Consider the following 27755-nt stretch of genomic DNA (forward strand, 5'->3'; position numbering starts at 1 on the left):
CAGAACCTGATGTACTGCAGTGGAAAAGATTTCCTCATACATTATTGACTGTTAAAAACATCGTTCCCTGGAAACAAGCACCTTGAGGAGCCGAGGATGGATTCTGGGAAAGATGTAACTATCTGAGCTTTCACAATGTGGCTTGGGACAGACATTTTTCATGGGTGAAACAACTGTACCCCTGTAAGTGTTACTGGCAGGAGGTTACTGGCTTTTCATTGACACCATTTTTAACAATTCTTATTTTTTTTTTCAAATATAACACAATCATTGATTTAAAAAGTGTGCAGGTTTGTGGTTTTCTTTTAAGAGAAAAAAGGGCAACTATGTTTCATCAGGAACTGGCTCAATGTTCTCAAAAACAGATGTCAGATATATGCAAGCAGAGCCACACATTGGTACAAAGACACACAGTGCTACCCCGGGTCTGCTACTAACTGCTATAGTATGTTTCCAGGTGGGAAATGGTAGTATGCTTTTTTCTCATATGTGCAAACTCTCTGGAGGATCAGGGGCTTAAAGTCATGGATGGAGTCTCAGGGCTTTCAGGGTCATAGACAGGCCTCCTGCTGTCTATTCAGTGTGAGAATTCACACCCACAATGATGTCTGAAGGGTGACAAAAATATCTTTTTCATGCTTTTTATGCCCATAAAATCCTGAGTAAAATTTAACTAACCTCAGAGCAAAAGACATTGACTTGCATGCTTGTCATCCAAGCAGCACAGGAGGCTGAGGCAATAGAACCACTAGTTCAAACCAAGCCTGAGTACTAAAAGTGAGGCCTTAACAACTCAGTGAAATTGTGCCTATAAATAAATACAAACCAGGGCTAGGATGTGGCTTAGTGTTTGAGTGCCCCTGAATTAAATCTTCAGTATACCCCCAAAATAAAATAAATAAGACATTGACAAAGAAAAATGCTGTCCATCTGAGTTTATGGGAAAAATATTGATGTTATCATAGACTTCAGGCATAAGATGGTTTTATTAATATGTCAGTTTGACACAAGAGGCCTTTAAGTACAGAGATAGCTTTGGAAAAAAAATATGATTTGAATTTAATCAATTAAAACAGAGAAACTGATGAAAGGACAAGTGAACCTGGTGAGCTCCACAGAAGGAAAGAGGGCCAAGGATACAACCATGCTGCATGCCCACTTTCATGGGCTCCTGTGTAATGGCCAGTTGGGCAAGGGTTGGGGTTTAATGGAGTGAGCACTGCAGAGCTATCTCTGGACAATTGTAAGTTTTCTTTCCAGTATGACATTTCTGGTGACCAATGAGGTGTGATCTTACAACAAATGACTTTTACAGTCTATAGATTTGGAAAATTTTCTCAAGTATGAATGACCTATTTCTTGTTAACTCTGGAAGCACACTTAAATCTTTGCCACATTCTTAACATTGACATGGCTCTTATCCAGTATGAATATTTGGTGAATAATAATACTTTTCCTAGTAAAATAGCTTTGCCACATTCTTTGCATTTGTATGGTTTCTCCCCAGTATGAATTCTCTGGTGTTGATAAATGTGTGATCTTTGATAAAGAGCTTTGCCATATTCTTTACAATAGTATGGCTTTTCTCCAGTATTAATTCTCTGGTGTCAAATAATGTATGATCTTTGGTTAAAAACTTTGCCACATTCTTTTCATTTGTATGGCTTTTCTTTTATATGAAGTCTCTGGTGTTGACTAAGGAGTGACTTTCAATGAGAAGCTTTGCGACATTATTGATATTTGTATGGTGTCTCCCCAGTATGAATTCTCTGGTGTTGAATTAGGTATAATCTTTTATTAAAAGCTTTGCCACATTCTTTACATTTGTATGGTTTTTCCAGTATGAATTTTCTGGTGTCCAGTAAGATGTGATTTTTGAATAAAAGCCTTGCCACATTATTTACATTTGTATGGCTTTTCTAGAGTATGAATTCTCTGGTGTAGAGTAAGGCTTAGTCTATAATTAAAAGCTTTGCCACATTCTTTACATTTGTATGGCATTACTCCAGTATGGATTCTCTGGTGATCACTAAGGTGAGATTTTCGATTAAAAGCTTTGCCACATTCTGTACATTTGTATGGCTTTTCTCCAGTATGAATTCTCTGGTGTTGACTAAGGCTTACTCTATAATTAAAAGCTTTGCCACATTCTGTACATTTGTATGGCTTTTCTCCAGTATGGATTCTCTGGTGTTCCCTAAGGTGAGATTTTGAATTAAAAGCTTTGCCACATTCTGTACATTTGTATGGCTTTTCCCCAGTATGGATTCTCTGGTGTTGAGTAAAGCTTGGTCTATAATTAAAAGCTTTGCCACATTCTGTACATTTGTATGGCTTTTCTCCAGTATGAATTCTCTGGTGTTGACTAAGGCTTACTCTATAATTAAAAGCTTTGCCACATTCTTTACATTTGTATGGCATTTCTCCAGTATGGATTCTCTGGTGTTCACTAAGGTGAGATTTTGAATTAAAAGCTTTGCCACATTCTGTACATTTGTATGGCTTTTCTCCAGTATGGATTCTCTGGTGTTGAGTAAAGCTTGGTCTATAATTAAAAGCTTTGCCACATCCTGTACATTTGTATGGCTTTTCTCCAGTATGGATTCTCTGGTGTTGAGTAAGGCTTAGTCTATAATTAAAAGCTTTGCCACATTCTGCACATTTGTATGGCTTTTCTCCAGTATGAATTCTCTGGTGTTGAGTAAGGCCTGATTTTAGATTAAAATCTTTGCCACATTCTGTACATTTGTATGGCTTTTCTCCAGTATGAATTCTCTGGTGTTGAGTAAAGCATGATTTTCGATTAAAAGCCTTGCCACACTCTTTACATTTGTATGGCATTTCTCCAGTATGGATTCTCTGGTGTTCACTAAGGTGATATTTTGAATTAAAAGCTTTGCCACATTCTTTACATTTGTATGGCTTTTCTCCAGTATGAATTCTCTGGTGTTGAGTAAGGCGTGGTTTTCGATTAAAAGCTTTGCCACATTCTGTACATTTGTATGGTTTTTCTCCAGTATGAATTCTCTGGTGTTGAGTAAGGCTTACTCTATAATTAAAAGCTTTGCAACATTCTTTACATTTGTATGGCTTTTCTCCAGTATGAATTCTCTGGTGTTGAGTAAGGCATGGTTTTCGAATAAAAGCTTTGCCACATTCTGTACATTTGTATGGCTTTTCTCCAGTATGAATTCTCTGGTGTAGAGTAAGGCACGATTTTCGATTAAAAGCCTTGCCACATTCATTACATTTGTATGACATTTCTCCAGTATGAAGTCTCTGGTGTTCAGTAAGTTGTGATTTTCGATTAAAAGCTTTGGCACATTCTGTACATTTGTATGGCTTTTCTCCAGTATAAATTTTCTGGTGTTCAGTAAGGTGTGATTTTTGATTAAAACATTTCCCGATTTTCTCTCCAGTATGATTACTGTAGTGTTTAAAGATGTTTGAGCAACACTTAAAGACATTTTCACATTTCTTCAATTCGTAGGGTATATCTTCATTGTAAAGCCTATGGTTTTTAGTAATGGATGGAATTTGAGTAAAGTATTTTTCACATTCTTTACTTATGGAGGATTTATCACTGCTCTTATAAACAATTGAGGGATCTTTAAATGCTTTTACATATTTTTTAAACTTGTAGGGCTTCCCACCAAAATTAATTCTCTGGAGTTCAGGAATTCTTTTAGTTGTATTAAAAATGCTTTCAAATACCTTATATCTGTAATTTGTCTCTTGATTATGAAAGCTTGGATAAATAAATTTGGGGCATAGATTAAAAACTTTTTCACTTTTATCATTGTAAAGCTCTTTTAACTGATCACATGGGTGTTTTCTAGGATTTAAAAAAGAGTGAAATTTTAATGACTTTCACAGAATTTACATTGTTTTACACAAAATCTAATATACCACTAATTACTTGGGGTAGAGATTGTCTCCAGGTCCTGAACAGAAATATTTGTGGATATTTACAAAATGGTGCATTTCAAATTATTCCACTTACTAACTAAAGAATGAAATTGATTACATAGAAAATTTTGTATCGTTTAAAGGAAGGGTATAATTACAAAATGCTGTGCAATTATATTTAAAAGCACACATGAGTCCTCAAATATGGCTGCCATATGTGTTGTTGTCTCTTTCCAGCTTAGCAAATGACCCATATCCCTACAGTTCCAACTTGCCTCAAACACACTATTGTTTGGTTTTAATTTGCGGGGAATCCTGCAGGCACTGGAACATAAACATGACGCTTATGTGCCAGAGCATTTCCATTAAGCCAAAGACCAAACTGCATCTGAGCTGGGCTGCTCAATTTTCCAGCAAAAATATATATCACTGAGGATGTTGTTAAAATTCTTTCTATGTAACTAGCTCACTGAAATCAGTTAGAAAATACTTTGGATTTGTTGAAAACATATTCCTTGAGATGCACAGATGAGTAGTGCTAAGACCTGAGATTTAGTTCACTGGGGACATGTATAGGATCCAGGAAGTCTCTGGTTCTTATACTTGGAAAGTTTTTCTCATTGCATCCACAACCACAGAATGCATAGATATTTTGGGTATTCACTTGGAGTCAGGTCAAAATCTTTGTTGATATGAAAGATGAAGCAATGCATGTCAGATGGATCTACTGAACGATATCTATAAACTCTGCATGAAATTTTTTTTTAAAAAGCATGGAATTCATTAGGAGAGAAAGACTGGTATCTGGGAACTCACAGTTGAAATCCAGCTAGTTTGAGACTATCCAATACATGTTATATACTACCTAGTTTTTTCTAAATTCAGCATGGCACTGGAGATGGTATCATCCATTAGAGCCACATAGCCACAGCATCACAGAGGTGGGTGAGATTTGCCAGAATGCAAATCTACATGTCTAAAGAAAGAATTTTACTGTTGAAATTTTATTTCTACCTTTGATGTACACTCCCTTAAATAAAGAGTGGAAAAATTATCTAGTCATCTTTCTTTAGATCCTATGTGGTCTAGAGAGTCTATAAGGTGCTTTACCTCTTTTATCATAAGTTATGGCCCTGTGTCATACTACTTTATTATTTATTTCAGATATTCATTTTTTTTTTCAGGTGGCTCATCACTTTCCAAGAAGGAAGTGACTCAGGTGGAATGCTTGAGGTCTCATGACATGGAGTGATTATGATAACTTGTGAGTCATAAACAGATAGTTAACTACACAAAGACTACTTCAAGTTGAATTAAAATTATAAATTTAAAAAGCAATGCCTACAATACTTACACCTTAAACATATTTAATTAATCAATAGTTCTTCTCAACAGAAAGTCCTAGTGAGGCTTATTACATCATTTCCATTTCTCCTTAATCTGAATATTTTTCTTGTCTCTAAGTAAAAATACTAAAATGATGAGACAATTTGTCTATATTGTGTAGAAAATCACCTTGTTATAACTTCATAAAACACATTAGAATATTGCAATTTTGTATTAGTGATCTGTAGACTTTTATCTAATGTGCAATCACATAGACATTATTAAAAGTTAAAGCATAACTGATTAATAAGCATTTTATTACTGTTTAGATTTTTTTCACTAAAATGCCCATTTCTATTCTAGTTTTATTTCTAAAGCTTCCAAAACTGGTTGAGTCTTTATTTTCCTGAAAGTATTTTAAAAACTCATCTTTATAATGGCCTGTAAACATTGAATGTATTTGTAGGTTGATACATGATTTTGCATTTGAAAATACTGTGCATTATAGTGGTTTTATACAAAATATTTTAAAATTACAATAATATACTTAAAAATTTGAACCAAACAAAAAGTGGCTGCCACAAGTTGAGGAGTCAGTCTTCTGAAATGTTTCTAATAATGTAACCTGATTAATTTGTAATTTTGTGTATAAATAATTTTCATTATTTTTTTCTCTTTATTAAAAATTTTCTGAACTTTCCTCTTTTTTAATTTATATTTCTTGTTCAAAATTAAGTATATAACTCTCTTGGTATCCATACCTGCTCTTTATCAAGTTTTGCAAAAAATATTTTATTTCTTCTTCTTCTGAAAATTCTTGGTTTGGATTAGAAGTCATACCTGAAATAAATTAAAATAGCAAGTTATTCCACTTGTAACACTATGGGGAATAGACTCTGAAAATATATAAAAACTTATCAAGGTGGGGGAGGGGAATAGCCCCAGAACAGGATAATTTAAAGCGATTATTACTCAAGAAATATATAGAATTTACTATAATATGCTGACAAAAGCTGAGAGAACTTTGAAAATCATCTTTAAAGAATTTGTAGCACCACAGATGAGGACAACATTCAAACTGAGTGATATCACAATCACAGCCCTTTACTTCAACATATTTGAACTCCACCTGTGACTCAAATGTTGCAGAAAATAAATCTCTTATTTAGTTTTTTTTTCTTTTTATCTTTTTGGGAAGAATTTTTTAGGATTAAACACAGTGATATTCTATCACTAAACTACATTCATAGACCTTTCAATGTTTATACTTTTTTTGAGACAGTTTATTACAACAATGCTAAAATTTATTTCAACCTGGCATTCCACTGCCGTAGATTCCCAATTATATGGAATTACATTTATATATCATTGCACATGACCTGTTTTTGTTTACATTGTGACTTCCAAATATTTTCCAAAATGACTATGATGATTTAGTTTAACATATTTTAAATAGAAAAATCTCAATGAAAATAATAGCTCACACAATAAAGAGTATAATCTACTCAAACAAACCAAAAGTTGAGAGTTGGAAATTTGATGTTGTTAATTATCTAAGCAATGCCCAATAACCTCTTGAACGATATTTATTAAACTAAACAAAAAATGTAAAAAATTGAAAAGAAATTCAGAAAATAGGAACAGAAAAAGTAGAAATTATATACTAGAAATATTCATTTAAAAATGTCTCAGGCTGGGGATACATTTTAGATGGTAGATTGCTTGACTCACATGAAAAAGGCTGGGCTTGATTCCCAACCCCCCCACTCCTCCCCAAACACAGTCTCATGAATTAAAAATTTGAGAAATAAAATATATCAAATGCTAAAATTAATTAAAAGATACAGGTAGTGTTCAACACAATCATGCATAACTTTAACCCCACCATCTTGGGAGGCTGAGACAGGAGGATCAGGAGTTCAAAGACTCAGGAATGATGAAGCACTAAGCACCTCAGTGAGAACCTGTCTCTAAGTAAAATACACAATACTGATGGTGTTGTAACTCAATGGTTGAGTGCCTCTGAGTTGAATTCTAAATAAATAAATAAATAAATAAATAAATAAATAAATAAATAAATGAAAAAAGTTAATAAATTTATAATCAACTTTTAAAACTCTTCAAAAATAATTGACATCAAAAGATATAAAAAGAGAAATTTTATTTACAAAGATATTCTTTTATGATTAACAGTTGATTTCTTTGCAGAAGACGTCCAGAAAGGAATTGGGATATACAAGTATGTATGTTGAAAGAAAAAGAAAATATGAACCTACAATACTTTATCTACCAATACCATTATTTTGAACTTTATGAAAAATACATCTTTAAAGATATGAAAATATTCAAAAATAGCTTTACTTCTTCACCAGCTGTAAGAGAAATAATCAGTGGAATATTTGCAATAAAATATTCTGCACAACAGAAATCATATAAAATTTGAAAGCTCTTGTGGAAAAGAAAAATATATACAAATACATATTTTATTACACTTTCATTGTTGTATGTAAAACATTTCATTCTACAATAGAATGTGGAAAACTAAAGCATAAAAATTATCATAAATATTTGCTAATTAGTATAAATTAGAAAAGCAGGTGTGACATCAATTACAACTCATGGCAACACATGTAAAAAAAACTGATTGTTTTAGAAAATCAATAAATTCAGATTAAAATGTAGTGCAAACTAAGTACTTTATTTTTTTCTTTAATTTTCCTTTAGTTATACATGACAGTAGAATGTATCTTCATATATCATACATTCACAAACTATAAAAATCTATTCTTTTGGTGATAAATTATGTGGAGTTACACTGGTTGTATATTCATTTAAGAATAAAAGAATGTAATTTCCAATTTATTCTACTGTTTTTAGGCACTTAAATAATTACAAAGTAATGACAAAATAAACATCAAGGATAAAAAAATAGAAAAAAGTAAATTATCACCATAAAAATGTATGAGCTATGCATTAAGGCATATTTTAATAGTAGAGAAAAAATATAAGAAATCAACAAAACTTTAAAACTATAGAAGTTTTTCCTCATCACTAATTTCAATATCAATAAACAATTTGGAAAAAAAAACTAATCAAAACACAATATGACCAAAAAGATTAAACTTAAAAATATGTTAACTATGTCAGATTTAAATCTACAAAAATTCTTTTTAGATATAAGGTCACAAGAAGATTAAAAACAAAAGGATAAAACAAATATTACTTTCAAAATTGTTGATAATATTTATATAAATAAGAGACAAAGTAGAATATTATATAAAAATAAATATGCCAAATCCTTAGAATACAATCATATGGAATATATATATAACTCAAATAATGATTTTCATCTACAGAAAGAAAAGACAAAATTCAACATCATAGAAATCAAAAACATAATAATAGGAGACATTAATCCCCAATTAATGCAAAGAATAAAAAATAGAATTGCATTATTACCCAAGGAATAAAAAAAAACCCTTCAAATAACATTAAAAACCATTTTGGTTTACAGAGGCAATATTCTCTGTAGTCTCTGGAATATTATTCCAAAGAAATCAGGTTAAACGCACAAAACAATTACAATATTGAAGTTGCATTCTAACATAACATAAAAACACAGAAATCAAAAGCAAAAGTGATATTTAAAATTTATGAATATGAGTTTAAAACCAAATTCAGCAATTAAGCAAGGCCCTAAGCAACTTATCTAGACAATGTAACAAAATTATATATAAAACAGCTGCCAGCCAGGCATGATAATACACACTTTTAATTCAAGAAGCTTGGGAGTCTGAGACAGCAGGATTGTGAGCTCAAATCCAGCCTCATCAAAACAAGGTGGTAAGCAACTGAAGGAGACCATGTTTCTAAATAAAATACAAAATGGGGCATGGGATGTAGCTCAGTGGGCAAGTGCCCCTAAGGTCAATCCCCAGTACCCTTCCCAAAAAAGGGGTGTAGATGTGGCTCAGAGGGTAAACACTTCTGATACAGAAAAAAAGCCTAAAGCACCCAAAGAAATCTATGAAGTCCATGTAATACCAATCAAAAAATCAATATTATTTTTGCATGTACAAAATAAGTTATTTAAACAATTATATGGAATATTCTGTGTACATACATAACTACAAATATTAAAATAAAAAAATGCTTCCCTATATAAATACAATAAAAGTTACAATATTTAATACAGCATTTTAACTTGAGGTTAAATGAAGAAGACATGAGTAATAAAACTAACTTCACATCAATTAGCCCTCAACTTGATGGTCAAATAAAAATATATTTACAGATCTACTCTCATTAAAACAACATTCAATAGAGACCAATGTGGCAAACCAATCAAATTACATTTTACATGACTACATGTAGGCAATTTGGAATAAAATATGAAAACTTTTAAAATTTTACAAAGATAAGAAATTGTATAATATTTATAATAATCAACTTTTAAGATAGTATATTAAGTGAAATAGTAATACCAATTAAAAAAAAATACCAGGTAACTCTATGTATGAGAGAGATCTACTGTAGCCAAATATAGAAACCAAAAAGAATGGCATCAGGGATGAAAAGGTGAGACAAAGGATCACTTGTTTGGAGGAAAAAAAAACATACTTTTTATGTGACACACACATTCTAGAAAAAAAAAATCTTACAAAACAATTTATTTGAACACTACTGAGCAGTAAATTCAAAATATGTAGGAGAGTAAGTTCAGAAAAGTTATACAGTGTACAGTTTTTATCAAAATTAAAAATTTGACAAATACATAAAAGATAAACAGAATTGGAAACATCTTTATGATACCTTTAAAATACTAAAGTCTTACTCCTAGACAAAAGAACAGATTCATATATAGAGAGATAATGAATATGCCATTAATTCTAGCAATTTGGAAGAAAGGCTGAGGCATGGAAATAGAATTTAAGCTTCAGCCAGTTAACAAGAGTCTATTGTAAACTGAAAGTCAAAAGGGCATGATGATGTAGCTCAGTATTATAAGAGTTCAATCCACTGTGTGTGTGTGTGTGTGTGTGTGTGTGTGTGTGTATGTATAAATATATAAACTTAAATACATTATATAATTAAGAACAAGAACTGAGTATAAACAATGTACTATATAAAATCATATATAAAAAGGGTTAATATTTATACATGTAAAAAAAATCATAGAAAACTTGATTGAAAATTGGAACACGGTTCACGTGCAGTTTAACTTCAACTAATGTTTACCTAAAGTGATAAATCATCATAATTTCTGTTCAATTATAACATATAGATATAGAAATAAAAACAATATCACGGATGTGAAAAAACCTAATGAACAATACTAAAGTTCTCTATAGAGTGAAACTCAAAAAAAACAAAAAAAAAAAAACCAAAAGAATTAGAAAAATGTAACCCAAAAAATTCTGGATAATTGTATTACAATAGAAATATTTCTTTTTACTTTTTTTTGTAGTGATAGGTGGACAGAATGCATTTATTATATCTGTTTATTTTTATGTAGTCCTAATCATCAAACACAGTACCGCACACATGTGAGGAAAGCCCTCTGCCAGTAAACTACAGCCCCGGCTCTGAAAATTCTTCTTTAAACCACATTGATCAGCTATACTTACATAACCATTAGGAGCAGGTATTATGAAATGCTGCTATTTATTACATGTCAGAAAAATAATAATAAAATACATGTGCAATGTCAAGCTGCTATGTCAATTCCCTGCTTGAAAATGCTCTTCACCAGAGTGTTATCAGCCTCAAATATGATCTCTGGCACACAACACCTGAGAATAAAAGAACTCTCTTTATAGATAAGCACAATGTTTCACTGAGCCTAAAACTGTCTACATAACAGTAGGTTTATACAATGGACTTTCTTGAGAGCTACACAAAACTCCTAACATTGCACATTACAACTTAGTATATAACTGAGAAATAAGGTTCATAATGTTGCTAAGTTGGTAACCTGCCTAGTAATAAAATGAACAATATGTAGTAGTGATGCCAATGAATTAAATTAACCTATTGATATGAGGCAGCTTGGCCTTCTTGCCATTATCCCACCTTTCCTGCCTCTTGAATCTTTTTTTTTTAAACAATGCTTTGTGTATTTGAATGTAGGGAGATCACTGGAGAACAAAAAAGAGCTTAAATAATTCATATGCATGATAAACACAGAGCATGCAATGCTCTTTAATTATTGCAACAGAAATAAACCTAGGCTTGAAAAAATTAATTTTTGTGTCAGATTTTAGCTTATCAATTAACATTTTTAAATGTGAATTCCTCTTTGACATTTGAACCTCTTATGTGTACTCTTTGCTTCATTAATTTCTACCCACTTTGATATATGTCTGCTGTCAATTTTCTCTTAAAATTTCAAGGTTATTTCTTTGGGGGAAGGAAAGGTGACCAAGGATAACTTACAGAGAGCAAGATGTTTTTGATGGAAAATGGAGTATGTCACATTTTGTTATTTTCTTCATAACTACAGAAGGCTTTTTAATATTTTCCTCCATAGAAAAAAATAAAGAGAAAATACCCTTAAGATTCTACACAATTATTTTCCAAATCATTTTTTCGGACAAAAACACTAAAATACTTTGAAACCATTTTTATTCTCTACATTGTGAGCACTAATTAGAAATGATGTTAAAGATAAAGAAAAATATTTAACACTTTCTTTTCTACAAAAACAAATGCCCAATCTTTGTCCTAAAAAACAAGAAACTAAAACGTTTTCATGCAAAATAGAAGCTGGCATAAGATACACTATACAGTTAAAAAATTAAATATTGGTTTTGAATTAGAAGTTCTGAATAAAATTTAGGCTCACCAATAAAGAGTAGGTGTCTACAGATCTCTAACATCACATCTCCATATAAAGTCTTCTGAGAAGGGTCCAGGCATTTCCATTCCTCTTCTGAAAAATCAATGACCACATCCCTTAATGTCAATGGTTCCTGAAGTAAAAATGAATAAATACACATCACATAAACCATATGATTCATGACAAAGTATTTAACTTCACAAAAATTTTAATGAGTTAAAAGAGAAGGTTTTCACATATGGTAGTGATGTCAACCGTTCAATAAGATACTTTTTTTATGGTGCTGGGGATTGAACCCAGGGCCTTGTGCATAAAATGGAAGCACTCTACCAACTGAGCTATAACCCCAGTGCCAATAATTTGTTATAAGCAGTAAAATTGGTGGATAAATTTGGTATAATGAAACCCAGGGAGCAGTGCATGAGAAGCAAAACACTGAAGCAAAAAAGTGGAGAAAATCCAACATAATTTCAAAGGATAAATAATAGTTGCAATTAGTTATTGAATATTCAAAAGAAGCACAACAAACAAAGCAATGATACTTGAAACATACATAGAAAAAACATAAGTAATAACTATACTTATACAACAGTGGTCACCTTAGCGTGTTGAAGACATAAGAGATCATTAAAGACACACCAAAACTTTCAACAGTCTGCTGAGGGCCATTACCAAGTAGGAATGACGCATCGAAATTTCCTTGCCAAGCGTACCCCATGCTGCTTAGAGGACATTTGATGGAACATTGCATGCATGCTTTAATGAGGTGACCTTGCTCAAGGACCTAGGCAGATCCGGGTTTAGAGCTGATCAGGTTTGAGGAAGTAATCGGCTCCTTGAGTTTAAGGCATTGCCAGTTTAAGATAATGGGTTTTAGGGAAGTTGGAAGTTGAAGATTATTGCTGGGATTAGGGTGTTCCTGCTGCTTGTTCCCGTGGAGTTCTCGTGAGATTAAAATGGGATAATATAAATAAAATAAAATACAAAATAGGGCTGGGGATGTGGCTACGTAGCCTTGTGCTGCTGAGGTCAATTTCTAGTACTCCATACCCCCACAAAAAAAAAAGAAAGAAAAAGGAAGGAAGAAAGGAAGGAAGAAAGGAAGAAAGAAAAGAAGGAAGAAAGGAAGGAAGGAGAAAAGGAAGAAGGAAAAAAAGAAAAGAAAGAATGAAGGAGATAGGGAGGAAAGAAAAGAAAGGAAAGAAATATTAGATCTTGGACTTGAAAACAGATTCTGCATTTTAACAGGTCAAGATGAAAAACACAATACCTAGTTTATAAGTACAGAAAAGAAGAAATAATTGCTTATATCATGCACTCTATAGTATACTACCCTATTTTATACATGAAGCTTATATAATGATTTGAAGAAAATAAATGTGTTCAAGTATCCACAGCTATTAAGCAGACTAGGTAGAATTCAGAATCAACTATGCCTGTGACTCTAAATCCCCCAAATTTCCACTAGACCACACACCACATTCAAATTCTCTTACTCTTTGAGGTTTTGAATAAAGACATACCAGAAAAACAGGATCTTTGTCCATATTATGTATATTACTGATGGAAATAATATACTCAAGAGTGTTCTTCTGAAGCTTCTAGAAAGGACTTGGAATAATTTTGAGTAATGGCTGAAGTCTCAATTTAGAAAATCAATAATCAACAATACATTTTCATGAAAATACTACAATGCATTTCACAGGAATGGTGATAAAATATTCTTTAGAAATTCTAGAAAGAATACTTCATCTGTTTCCCAAAAGTGCTAAAAATAAAAATTTGAAAACCCATAAAAGAGAGTGTAGCAGAACCCAGTGCTTCTAAATAAGATACCAAAGAATGCACTAGAACTCTCTGATGAGATTATTATCTGGGTCTTTTTGTATAAGAACATGAAGCTACATGGAACTTGTATCAATACAAAATGATTTTTAAATGACATAAATTGGAAGTAAATTCCATGATTATGATATATATGCATTGATAGGATAACATCTTAGATTTAATTGCAAGAATAATTCTAAATATTTAATGAAAAGAAATCCAAATATTAGTTTTAGTTAAAAAATATGAATACAAATTAATGGAAAACAAATAATAATTTAAATAAAAATCAATTCTACAACACTCATGATGTAAGTGAAGCCACCCCTGTCACAAGAGTGGATCCTGGTATAGAGATGAAAATTCAGTGTCAGCTATTAACTAAAGAGGCCACATTTATCCTAAAGTTTTTTGATTACTAACACTTCTGTTAATAAGTGAGAATAATTTCCAATAATACAGGTGAAAAATATTGCATCACTGTGAAATACTTAAACTAACCAAGAATGGTAGCACAAACCTAATATTCCAGTGGCTCAAGGGGCTGAGATAGAAAAACAATAAGTTCAAAGATAGTATCAGGAACCTAGTGAGGCTCTAAACAACTTTGAGAAATTCTGTCTCTTAAAAAAAATAAAAAGGTAGGGCTGGGGATGTGGCTCAGGCGGTGGCGCGCTCGCCTGGTCGCCTGGCATGCGTGCGGCCTGGGTTCGATCCTCAGCACCACATACCAAGAAAGATGTTGTGTCCACCAAGAACTAAACTCTCTCTTTAAAAAAAATTAAATAAATAAATAAATAAAAAGGTATAGGAATGTGGATCAGTGGTGCAGTGCCCCTGGGTTGAACCCCAGGTACCAAAAAAAAAAAAAAAAAAAAAAATTTTTTTGAAGTATTATGCTTCATTTTTTCTCACTAGTTGTTCTTTTTTATGTCTCATAAAATTAAGTAAAAATTATCTATTGTTACATAATATATCTTATTGACATTGATATATCCTATCACCTTAAGCAGCATAATTATTTGAATATTCAGGTAGTACATATATGAACAAGATCGGACAATACAACAATGAAAAAAAAAACTGAAAGCCTATAAGTAAACTTCACACTTCTAGTCAATTTAATTTTGAAAATTTTGTTAGAAATATTAAGTGGAGAATAAGTAGTCTATGCCTTAAGCAAGATTGATATAAATGCATATTTATGTTTCAAGTTATGTTATTGGATTTTAGATGACATTATGTACAATATTTAATATGAAATGTATCTTACACAAGAATATGAGTTAAAATTATAAAACTTAAGAAAATAACAATTACATATTTCTAAATCAGATTTAACTGTTAGTTATGCTTCCAAAGTAAAAATAAGAAATAATAAATTGGACTTGAAACAATTTCTGTACAAAAAATCACCTCAACATGAAAGTGAAGACATAATTATGAAGTTTTCCTTTTTGTTTTCAAAGAAGTATTTGTTCCAGTTTTTCACATTGGCTAGAGGGCAGTCAATCCTCCTTATTAAGAAGCTTATTGAGCCCACAGCCTATATATATATATATATATATATATATATATATATATATATATATATATATACATATATATATATATATATACATACACACACACACACACACACATACATATATATAATTTTTAGGATCTCACACTCCAATGCCAAAATTCACCCTTCATAATTACCCCACAATAAGAGACTCAACCATTGAAAGATGTTATACATCCCAGAGACCCTCAAAATTTTTAAGCTGTTAAATCAATAATAAGTCCTAAGATCTAGATGACTTCATAGCACTTGACATGTACAAATTTCTGACACAGTTCTAATTTGTTTTTGTAAGACTGTTGAATAAACCACTGTGTGTTTATTTTCCACAGCGTTCTGTTGTTCCTTTTGCATATCCAAATACAACTATTTTACATTACGTAAAAAAAAAAAATTAACATTTGCAAAAAATACCCTAAAATGGATCAATATGGAAAAGAAAAATAGGTCATTATGCAGAAAATTGAAAATCTCATTCCTCTTTGATATAAAAGTAAAATTACCTTGGTGATGTTTTGGTACAATAAAGAATTGCTAGATGAACAAGCATTTACCTCTGAAATATACCAAAAGTAATTAGAAATGTGTTGACTGTCATTCATATAGGAATATTTATTGCTAGACTATTCATAAGAACCAAAATGTAAAATCAATGCAAAGTAAATAGATAAATGGAAACATGTAAATCCTTACAGTAGAATATTACTCAGCAATATTATCTTTCTGTTACTAGGAATTGAACTCTGGGCCTCACACAGGCTAGAAAAGCACTCTACCTCTGAGCTATTATCCCAGCAATATTGAGCAAGTATGTTTCACGAGAGCACTAAATGTTACAATAAATGTGTACATGGAAACCTTAAGCTAATTGAAAGTAAGCAGAAAAACTGTAATGAGTTTAACAATTAATATTATATGTAATTTTCTGAGCAAGTAAATTCAAGAATCAAAAACACATATTAGTCATTGCCAAGAGCTTTCTGAAAAAAAAAAAAAAAAAAATCTGCTAGTGGGCACTAATTTCTTTTCATCTAAAATAGTTTCTGAAACTAAATTTTGGAATGGTATACATGTGAATATGCTAAATGATAAAGAATTACATCCTGGAAATATTTATAAAGTTAATTTTATGTTCACATGTTCTTTGCAGGAATTAAAAGATAAATAATTTATGGAATGTATAAAGCAGTCAAAATTCTAGCCAGTAAAATAGAAAAATAAAAATGTAACTGATTATTTTTCAAAAAGAAACTGAGTTTTCATTATGAGATCCCTTACATTTATGTGAATATACTGTGGCTTTTTAAATTTTCATTTTTACTTTATAATTTTTAGTAAGTATATAAGAAAACTATGTCTATACATCAACCACTATTGTAAAGTTGTCTAGTTTTTAATATTCTTATGTTAATAAATATTTATTTATTTATTTATTTATTTATTTTTGTGTGTGTGTGTGCATGCACTGATGGAGATCAAACCCAAGATCTTGCACAAGCATGGCAGGTGTTTCACTGTTTTGCCACAACCCATATACAAATGTATGTTTTTAATCATGGTGTTCTCTCTCTCTCTCTCTCTCTCTCTCTCTCTCTCTCTCTCTCTCTCCAAAACCCATGTACAAACATATATTTTTATTCTTGGTTGCCTATCTCTCTCTCTCTTTCTCTCTATCCTTTTTTCTCTCTCCATTTCTGTCTTTGTCTCTCTCTCTCTCTCTCTCTCTCTCTCTCTCTCTCTCTCTCTCTCTCCCTTAATTTCTAGATTTCTCTCACTCTCTCTGTTTTGCATTTTTAGAAACAGAGGGCACGTTGTGGTCATATACCAATGAATTACATCCCTAATCCTTTTGATTATTTTTTATAATGGCAGACAGTTTTTCTAAGTGTATTAGGCTGGCCTCCAATTTATAATCCTCCTGCCTCAGCCCTCAGTCTTGGGATTACAGGTATGTCTTGCAATATCTGTCTCTTTTTGAAAGGATATCTAATGCCAATTGTTAACTTTGTATTATAAACATTTCTTATTGCTAAAATTAACATTTATTATGTTCTAATGAACATTCTGCTAATAATCTATTGATTGTTGTTGCTGTTTTATGAGTGAATAAGTATTTTACATGATTAATTACTGTCTTCTAATACTTCACACATATGCTTTCTTGTATTGCCTATTTATTTTATATAGAATATAAACTTGATCTCCCTGCTGATTAGTGTTCTCAGTCTCACACACTCCTCAGTTCTCTGGGTTCCTCAGACTCCTCAATCCCACTTTAAGTTAAGTGTCAGCAATCTTCTTATCTATGCTTGTGCATATGTTCTGGGTCTTATTCTAACATAGCAAGGCACAGGTCTGTGTTAAATCAAACAAAAATCATCTATATCTCATGGCCATGTTTTCAGACAGAAGAAACTATGCATAGGGACAGTCAGATTTATGAAAAAGGAGTCACAAGGCATTTACTAAAAGACAAAATGAAAACTGAAAAATAAGTTCCTGAGGATAAAGTTCCCTGATGTTATTTACACATATATGAGTAATACACAATTTATCATACATCTGTAAAACTGGCAATTTTGGAAGCTGAGGCCAGAGGATTACAAATATAAAGCCAGCTAAGCAAGGTCATTCTCTTTCCAATTGTGCTCTTTTAAAATCTAATAACTGTAGGGGGGCAGTGGAACACTATTGTAATTAAAGAAATGTTGAAGGTTGAGTCAGAAGGATTGCAAGTTGGAGTCCAACTTCAACAACTTAGTGATGTCCTATGCAACATAGAGAGACCATGTCTTAAAATTGAAAATACTCAGGCTGTGACTCATTGGTACAGTGTAAATGGGGTCAATCACCAAAACCCCTAAAATAACTAATACCTGAAATTTATTAAAAATGAATTAATTTTCTAATAGTTCTTTAAATTACAAAATTAGCACTTAGTTCTTAGGTGAAAAAAAATCTGCACTAAACGTTGGTTAGCCTCAATTTTAATTTCTACTTGAAGGAGATGAATTAAATTTGCAAATGAAAGGTACATGATATATATTGTAAATAACTGAAGAATTATAATCCCCTGAGACCAGGATATATACATTACTTTTAGTTCATTATCCAGATTAATGAATATTATAATAGTATGGGTTTAATAACCAGTGTGTGTGTGTATATATATATATATATATATATATATATATATATATATATATATATATACATGCTTTGTGGATGGACTTTTATTCATTTATTTATGTATATGTGATGCTGAGAATTGAACCCAGTACCTCACTTGCTCAGCAAACACCAGGCATGATGGTGTACATCTATAATTTTAGTAAGTTGTGATGGTGAGGCCAACCAATAAGAACAAGACTCCTTGTTATGATGGTGAATTTTTGTAATAAGAAGTAACTCAGAAGGCAAAAGCAGGTAATTCTCAAGGTTAAAGGCAACCACAGAAATTTAACAACAAAAAAAAGTTTTTGAACTAACTCAGTGGTTAAGTTTCTCTGGGTTTAATTACTGATACTAATGAAAGTACAAAACAAATTGGACAACATAAGCAGACATGATTTTGCTCAATTATAAAGCACTGCTAGATTTGATCCCCATTACAAAGAAAAATAAAAATAAGAAGAATAAAATAAAGAGCCACATATTTACTTATGTCAACTCCAGAATACAATTAAAAAATAACCAATTAATCAAATAATTAATTAATCAATCAGTGCCTTAGTTAAGTTGGTGGGCTTACAGAATTCAGAACAGAGCATTGCTCCTACATATTCACTAAGAGAAAACCTGGATTAAATGAAATTGAATGATAGTTTCTCCTCAGCCCATATGAGGGCTGATTTCCACTGGTGAATAACTAATGTGGCACTAAGTACATGCCAGACTAGAAGATACACATCCTGAGGCCTTAGGTTGAATTCTTTTTTTTTTTTTTTTTATGTTTTTTTTTTTTTTTATTGTTGGTCGTTCAAAACCTTACACAGTTCTAATACAACAGACACTAGGATGGCAATATGTAAAGCAATGGAAGTGAAACTGATGTGATTCTGCAAGCTGTATAAGGGGCAATATGGGAGTGCATAACCCACTTGAATCAAAATGTGAAATATGATATATCAAGAACTATGTAATGGAGGGGTAAGACAAGATAATACAAATGGAAGAAATGATTTACAGTAGAAGGGGTAGAGAGAAAAGGGGAGGGGAGGGGAGGGGAGGGGGGATAGTAGAGAATAGGACTGACAGCAGAATACATCAGACCTTAGGTTGAATTCTAAAAAAAAAGTGTAAATTAGTAGAATTAAACCAGGATTTTTATACAAAGCCAAATGTGTATGTGTGTGTGTGTGGTGAATAAAAATATTAAACACTAACGTCTGAGACACTCTCTATTTTTCACATGTTTTTCTTTAGAAACCCCAAAATATGTGTCAAATAATATAAAGAAGAATACTTAGAATGCTTTCCACATAGTGTGAGTTTTTTTTTTTAATTTTTGAGGTACTAGAGACATATTCTAAATATGCAGTTTTATACGTTGCTTTCAATATCCATTAAGAAAGTAGAAAATGTTTATTTTTATTGCCTTTTATACTTTTCTTTGTACCTTTATTTGTCTATTTTATTGAGCTACATTTCTGGACCAGAAATTATAAATAGATTTTTTTTTCCTGTTCATTAGTTCTGCTGGGCAAAACGTTCATGTATATCATCATGCTTTCATGCTAAAGGTCTCTCAAAAGATCATATTTTAAAGAATGTACACTGAATAAATTATGAGCTGTTTCTAATGGACACATTGTGGTAACATATTAATTACTAAAACAACTCAAAATCGCCTATGAAGTTGGCACACTACTATGTTCTTTATAGGCTTATCAGATGTGATGATAACCTGAATAAATACAATTAAATGATTCTATTTTGAATGAATCTAAACTTTGTCTTTGGCTTACTGATCATAAAATGACAAATTTGAGTACAAACACTAAAATGTCTGTCTGAAACTAGCTACATTGGGGTCATATAAGATTGAAGAAATATAAGCTTATTTATTTTTAGTTACAAGATAGCTATAAAAATATTAAATGCTGAAAAAAATATTAAATTTTTGTAGTTACAAGATAGCTACAAAAATATTAAATTATATATTATGTTAGTACCAATAATATGACACTAACATGTATATATATATATTTAATTTAGTAAGTATAACAGAAAAATTAAAGAGAAAAATTACCCCCATAAAAAAATTACTACTCCTATAATAGTTTAATATAATGAATGTAAATATATTTCTGTAAGTGCAATATAGTTGTATTTGCAAGTTTAAAATGACATCAAATTAAAACATACAAGATCTAGCTGGGTAAAATGGCTTAAGCCTATAATCCCAGTAGCTCTGGAGACTGAGGATGGAGGATTTCAATTTCAAAGCTATGCTCAGCAACAAGGCACTAAGCAAATCTGTGAGGCCCTGACACTGAATAAAATACAAAATAGGTCAAGGTAAGAGGCTCAGTACTCCAGTACCACTGAGTTTAGTTTCTAGTTATCCCCACCACCAATCAGAGACTTTGATGGGAAACTTTGAAGAAATTAATATCAGTGAGGTAGAAAATTAGAGAATGGGACCATAAAATTAAACAAATTACATTCACTTGATTAAACAAATGATAGGAAACTAGCCAACAAATTGACCAAGTTTAAATTGAGTAGGTTAAAAAGGTGAAAATGTAACAGCCAATCTCCAAAACATAAAATAAGAATGATCAGAATATATATAACAGTAGAAAACCTCGTTTTGTGAAAATCAGTGTTTTTAGTTCCAAATAATACAATGTATCCCTATTAGACTCATAAGAAAATAATAGTTAAGACAGAAGTTATCAGAAGTAACTAAAAGCAAAGAGAACATGTGAGTGTCTAACATGAAAAGAATAGTTTATTAAAGAACACCAATAAGATACATCACAAAGTAACTGGCATTTCTCCCTCTCCCTCTCCCTCTCCTAGTGCTAGGGATTGAACCCAGGAATTGTGCATGCAAGGCAAGCACTCTACCAACTGAGCTATACCCAGCCCTGGAAACTGGTACTGAAAAATGAATCACAAATACACTTACATACTATTCAGAAATTTAATGCTGCTTCTTCAACCTGTTTCTGACACTCTTAAAAGGCAGGGAAGATTCAATCATGTTTTATAGCAACTTTGTTCAATGTTCTCTTAATTACTACTTAATGCTGATCACATTATCATGATGGAAATTTGAATACATATATTTAATTTGCAGTAATTCCTGATTTTAGTATGGCTAAAAAAGAATTAAGTCAATTATTGAAATGAAATTACCAGAAATTATTTTTATAATTATGGATTATTTAAATACAAGACTTTCACAGTGTGAGTGATGGTGAGTATATGAATTTTTATCAAAGTGATGAAATAGCCATACTTCCTATAAAAGTCTAAGAGAAAACTATTCCTTGCATTTTCTCAAATCTCGTAGCTTCTAGTATTCTTTAGCTTGTGACCACAAATTCTTCTCTTCTGAGTTGTTGTAGTACTCAAAACACAAAAGTTAGGCAAGCTTTCTCACAGGGAAGATGATAGTAACGTAGCAGGTAAATACCCTCAATTCCCACAGGGTCTGAGAACCATATTATATGATATGGAAGACCCTCCAATAGACTTACTATTCCAAACATTGTTTGCAAAGATAGAAAAAAGTCAGTTCATTGAACAAAATGAGTGAAGTGGGTTTGTGCCTCTGCAGATGAGAATAGTTGTAAAAGAGCAACAAAAGTAAGTTCAGAACTGGGCATTACAAGACATAGCTGACAAAATCCTGAAAACAAAACAAAACAAAACAAAAACAACAAAAATTCAGAAAGCACTTTACCCAGCTAAGCTTATTTGAGAGAATCAAATTCAGATGAACAGCAGAGGAAAGAGGCATATCCAAAGGGATATAACAGTATCTATTTTTATTAAATTTTATTATTATTCCCCACAATTATAGAGTTCTGTATCACCTCAATTACTACTTTCTTCATCTTTTATGTGTTATCATTACCTTGTACATCCAACTCATGTACACTGAATTTACCTCTGCATTTATGAGCTCATCATTTACCTTTTTCTCTGTTTAACTGTATATGTATGTTTATATTTTTATCCCACATTTCCAGGATTCTGCCATTAAAATTTCTTTGATTCCACCTCCATGAAATTCATTTTTGTCATTTCAGTTCAGTACATCTAAATGTTCTATTCCATGTAGTTGGGAATGATGGGGCTATTGAAGGTCTTTCTTAATTTACTAATTATCAACTAGAGTTAAAGATCAACCTTGGTGCCGCCAGAGGATTTAATTCTCATTCACCTTTCTTATACATAGTGTTTTATTTTTTATGCAAGCAGCAGTAACTGTATTTAAAAGGTGAGTAGAAGATTATAATATGGACATGGTGCTTTAGAGGTCCCCAAATCTCTAGGGTGGTGGTTCTGACACCACCTTACCAATGAAGCCTCTTGATTGCATTCCACATCGGACACTGGTACTATGCTTCCACTGAAAGTGATTCATTAGTTATGAATATTGTTCTTTTTCTGTTCTCAATACTCTTGAAATGTGGGGATTTGTGATTGGTTTAGAATCATATTTTTCAACACACTTATCATAGACCCATTTGATAACAAGAAACACACATATCTAAGAAGAAGAAAAAAGAGAAAGAAGACCATTTATCAATCCTAAAGAGGTAACAGAATAAACTCTGGGAATAAAATAGTAGTCATCTTATAAATTTGTTTCAAAAAATATTTTAGATGGTAATATATTTCTGCATTAGAAAAGAGTGATGTAAATGCGATTTCAATTATTAGAGTTGTGACTGATTTTTTAAAGAGAATATCAAAAGCTGTATGCAGTGGTGCATCCCTATAATTCTGGAGTCTTCTGAGGCTATGGGTGAAAGATCACTAGTTCAAAGGCAGCAACCTCAGCAACTTAGTGAGGCTCTAAGAAACTCCCGAAAACCTTTTTTTCCATATAAAATGTTTTATAGAGGGCTGAGGATGTTTCTTAGCAGAAAAGCATTTTTGGGTTCAATCTGTAATATTAAAGAGAGAAAGAGAGAGAGAGAGAGAGAGAGAGAGAGAGAGAGAGAGAGAGAGAGGTGGGGGGATAATCAGTGAAACTTTCAGGGTAAAGGATTTAAACAATTTTTAAAAAATAGTGAGATTGTTGATGAAAACCCATCTACATTTATTAAATGTTGAATTCAGAAATTAGTATGCTCTCAAATATATACAAGTGAGACAGGAGTCCTATTTTAGGTGTAAATAGGAACAAAGAGGAGATTTGACACAGCTTTTAATTGACCCAGATGCCCACTTTAGTTTGTGATTGAAATTATGCTCATGAGATAGATCCTTAAGCTGTTTAAAATAATGTATTTTATCAAGTATTTATAAAACAAGATTAAGATCTAATATAAATCAGGCTTGCAAGGGGGAAATTGTTCAAATAATAAGTATATACATAAACACATAAACCAATATTAGATAAGTTAAAATTCAGGATATTTATGCCATTATATAATCACTAGGAATGTAAAAACGATGACAAGAAAAAAGTGAGTAAATAAAGAAACAAATAAATAATTGAATGAATGAATGAATAACTAAAAAGTACAAAGATGTAAAGTGACTGAAATTGTAAAAGAGAGCTTGTAACCTTGAAAAAGTGTAAAGGTACGTATTCTACTACTTACTGAGGCATAACTTATGAACTGTCAATCCCACTTCTAGAAGAGAAAAGTTAAAAACAGAACCCACTCACCTGACTCTCTTACTTGGGAATAGTGCAACAGTTACCTTTTTCTTTCTCCCCAAATTTTATTGCTGCTTCCAAGAACACTACCCCTGTAACCTCATAATGCCATTGTAGACTTGTTGCATCTGAACCCTTCTGCTGCTCAAGTTTTTTTTTTTATTGATCTTTTTCTCCCTACCCTCATATATTCCACAATTTTTAATGTGTTTATTTTCAGTTGTAGTTGAACACAATATCTTTATTTTATTTATTTATTTTTATGTGGTGCTGATGATCAAACACAGGGCCTCTTATGTGCTAGGTCAAAAATGTAGAGCTGAGCCAAAAACACAGCCCCTCCACCAATACTTTAAAAAAAAATAATGTCACCTACATACTTAGCATCCACCAGTCTTTTATTCTGCTCCATTTATTTTCTGCTTTGTGCATGAATAATTTTGAGATTTTTTTCCATTCAGACATGAATAGTCCAGAGGGCTCAGAATTGGGGGTACATTTTACAGAATATTAGAGGTCAATTACACAACATTAAAACTTTATATAGTGGAATGCACCTATCTGAGGATAAAAAGAAAATCTACAGACTTCACTAGTTAAAATAAAACATCTAAAATTCATGAAAATGAATAATTTTGAAAAGACAATTTCATAAAAAGGAGAGTAAATGGCAGAACATACTAAGAAAAAGCAAAATTTTCACAACACAAAAAATGTACATCTGTATAGAGTGACATGTGTGGGTGCTTCCAAAAGACAAATTAAATTGAAAGAGATATGATTAATTTGAGATGTAGCAATAAAATATTAATTGTATATAAAAGTAATATATATGTACCTGTACCAAATATGCCTCATTTAATAATAGGTATACATTGCAAAAAAAAAAACTTTAAAATTTTAACTTTTTTAATTTATTTTATTTATTTTTATATGTCATAGAGAATACTGACATCTAGAATTTTGTATTGCCAAATGTTCAGGCTACATATTATATTTACTTCAAGCACATCACTGAACAAGATGAATTTTACCACACATTGTTGTACAATATGAACTTATAGAAATAATTAGATACCTTATAATAAAATGAATAAATAGATGTGTGTAAGTAACACAGAACATTTATTAAGAAAAAGAAAATGAAACAAAACAAAACAAACAACAAGAAACTTGGAATTTAGAGAAAGTTTGCAGTGCATTGCAGAAATAGAAATATGACATTCTTTCCAAAAAAATCATTGGGACAAGGAATTATTTGGGGGAAAAACTATATTATATGCTTTATTAATACCAGAAGAAACTCATTTTCATAAGTATAATATACTTTAATATAAAAATAAAATATATCTGTGGATGGTATTACACAAATAATCTCAATGACTTGGGAGGTGGAAGCTGAAGAACCAAAAGTTCAAAGAAAGCCTCGTCAACACAGGAAGGCCATGACCACCATGAGGAAGTTTCTGTCTCAAAATAAAATATTGAATGGCCTGGGTATGTGGCTGTGGCTTAAGGGTATACCACCCCTAGATTCAATAACCCATATATATCTGCAAAAGTTACTATAACAAGAAATTTATGCTAGGTGTGGTGGCACATGCCTGCAATCCCAAAACTCTGAAGACTGAGGCAGGAGGATTGTGAGTTCAATGTCAGCCACAACAAAAATAGTCACTAAATAGCCCAGTGAGACTGTCACTATATAAAATTTTAAATAATCCTAGGAATATGATTCATTTGTCAGTTGCCCCTGCATTCAATCCCCAGCATGAATAAAAGGGATTTATATTGAAATTGTCATAGTACTTGCCTCTAATGCCATCTATTTGGAAGACTAAGGCAGAAAGGTTAAAATTTCAAGGTTAGCTTGGCCACTTGCCAACAACCTGTCTCTATATAAATAGATTTTTAATTTTTTGAGTTCTTTGTATACTCTGGATATTAGGGCTCTATCTGAAGTGTGAGGAGTAAAAATTTGTTCCCATGATGTAGGCTCCCTATTTACCTCTCTTATTGTTTCTCTTGCTGAGAGAAAAAAAAAATTAAACAATAAGATAACAAATAACCCAATCAACAAATGGGCCAAGGACCTGAACAGACACTTCTCAGAGGAGGATATACAATCAATCAACAAGTACATGAAAAAATGCTCACCATCTCTAGCAGTCAGAGAAATGCAAATCAAAACCACCCTAAGATACCATCTCACTCCAGTATGATTGACAGCCATTATGAAGACAAACAAAAACAAGTGCTGGCAAGGATGTGGGGAAAAGGGTACTCTTCTACATTGCTGGTTGGACTGCAAATTGGTGCGGCCAATTGGAAAGCAGTGTGGAGATTCCTGGGAAAGCTGGGAATGGAACCACCATTTAACCCAGCTATTGCCCTTATCAGACTATTTCCTGAAGACCTTAAAAGAGCATACTACAAAAATACTGCCACATCCATGTTCATAGCAACACAATTCACAATAGCTAGACTTTGGAACCAACCGAGATGCCCTTCAATAGACGAATGGATAAAAAAAAAAATGTGGCATTTATAAACAATGGAGTATTACGCAGCACTAAAAAAAGACAAAATCATGGAATTTGCAGGGAAATGGATGGCATTAGAGCAGATTATGCTATGTGAAGCAAGCCAATCTCTAAAAAACAAATGCCAAATGTCTTCTTTAATATAATGAGAGCAACTAAGAACAGAGCAGGGAGGAAGAGCAGGAGGATAAGATTAACATTAAACAGAGACAATGAGGTGGAAGGGAAAGGGAGAGAAAAGGGAAATTGCATGGAAATAGAAGGAGACCCTCATGTTTATACAAAATTACATATAAGAGGTTGTGTGGAGAATGGAAAAAAAAAATAAGGAGAGAAATGAATTACAGTAGATGGGGTAGAGAGAGAAGATGGAAGGGGAGGGGAGGAGGGATAGTAGAGGATAGGAAAGGTAGCAGAATACAACAGTTACTAAGATGGCATTATGTAAAAATGTGGATGTGTAACCGATGTGATTCTGCAATCTGTATTTGGGGTAAAAGTGGGAGTTCATAACCCACTTGAATCTAATGTATGAAATATGATATGTCAAGAGCTTTGTAATGTTTTGAACAACCAATAAAAAAAAGAAAATAAAAAAATATAAAAATAAATAGATTTTTAAAAAATGCCTGGGGATGTTGATGAGTGTAATGGCAACTTTGGTTTAAATCTTAAGAACCACAAAACAGAGCAGTTATTTATTTTCAGAAAGTTACGTAAATATGTTAAAAATTATAAATTGGGCAACATTAAGAAATAAACTTTTTTTGTTCAGTGGTACAAAGATGGGCTGGAGTTCTGGATCAGTGGCAGATCACTCACCTGGCACATATGAGACCCTCGGTTCCATCCTCAGCACCACATAAAAATAAATAGCATAAGGGTATTTTTTCC

General features: G+C 31.9%; 1 protein-coding gene across 1 annotated transcript; it reads right to left on the reverse strand.

Annotated features, from left to right (window-relative positions):
- Positions 1 to 791: 791 nt before the first annotated feature.
- Positions 792 to 13620, reverse strand: LOC144368929 (uncharacterized). The gene is made up of 4 exons (XM_078027888.1): positions 13597 to 13620; positions 12080 to 12206; positions 5997 to 6075; positions 792 to 3835 (listed from the first exon to the last, which is right to left on the reverse strand). Exons 1-4 carry the CDS (start codon positions 13618 to 13620, stop codon positions 1897 to 1899), a joined length of 2169 nt encoding a protein of 722 aa, XP_077884014.1. The 3' UTR covers positions 792 to 1896.
- Between the last annotated feature and the right edge of the window lie 14135 nt (positions 13621 to 27755).

Source organism: Ictidomys tridecemlineatus, chromosome 12 (genome assembly GCF_052094955.1).
Source record: "Ictidomys tridecemlineatus isolate mIctTri1 chromosome 12, mIctTri1.hap1, whole genome shotgun sequence".
In the NCBI taxonomy this organism is placed as follows: domain Eukaryota; kingdom Metazoa; phylum Chordata; class Mammalia; order Rodentia; family Sciuridae; genus Ictidomys; species Ictidomys tridecemlineatus.

Coding starts and splice junctions, on each gene's coding strand:
- LOC144368929 (XM_078027888.1), bottom strand. CDS start 13,620: ATGGACAAAGATCCTGTTTTTCTG. Junction 6,076..12,079: donor TAGACACCTACTCTTTATTG/GTGAGCCTAAAT, acceptor AATTTATTTCAG/GTATGACTTCTAATCCAAAC. Junction 3,836..5,996: donor CAAAACTTGATAAAGAGCAG/GTATGGATACCA, acceptor TTTAAATCCTAG/AAAACACCCATGTGATCAGT.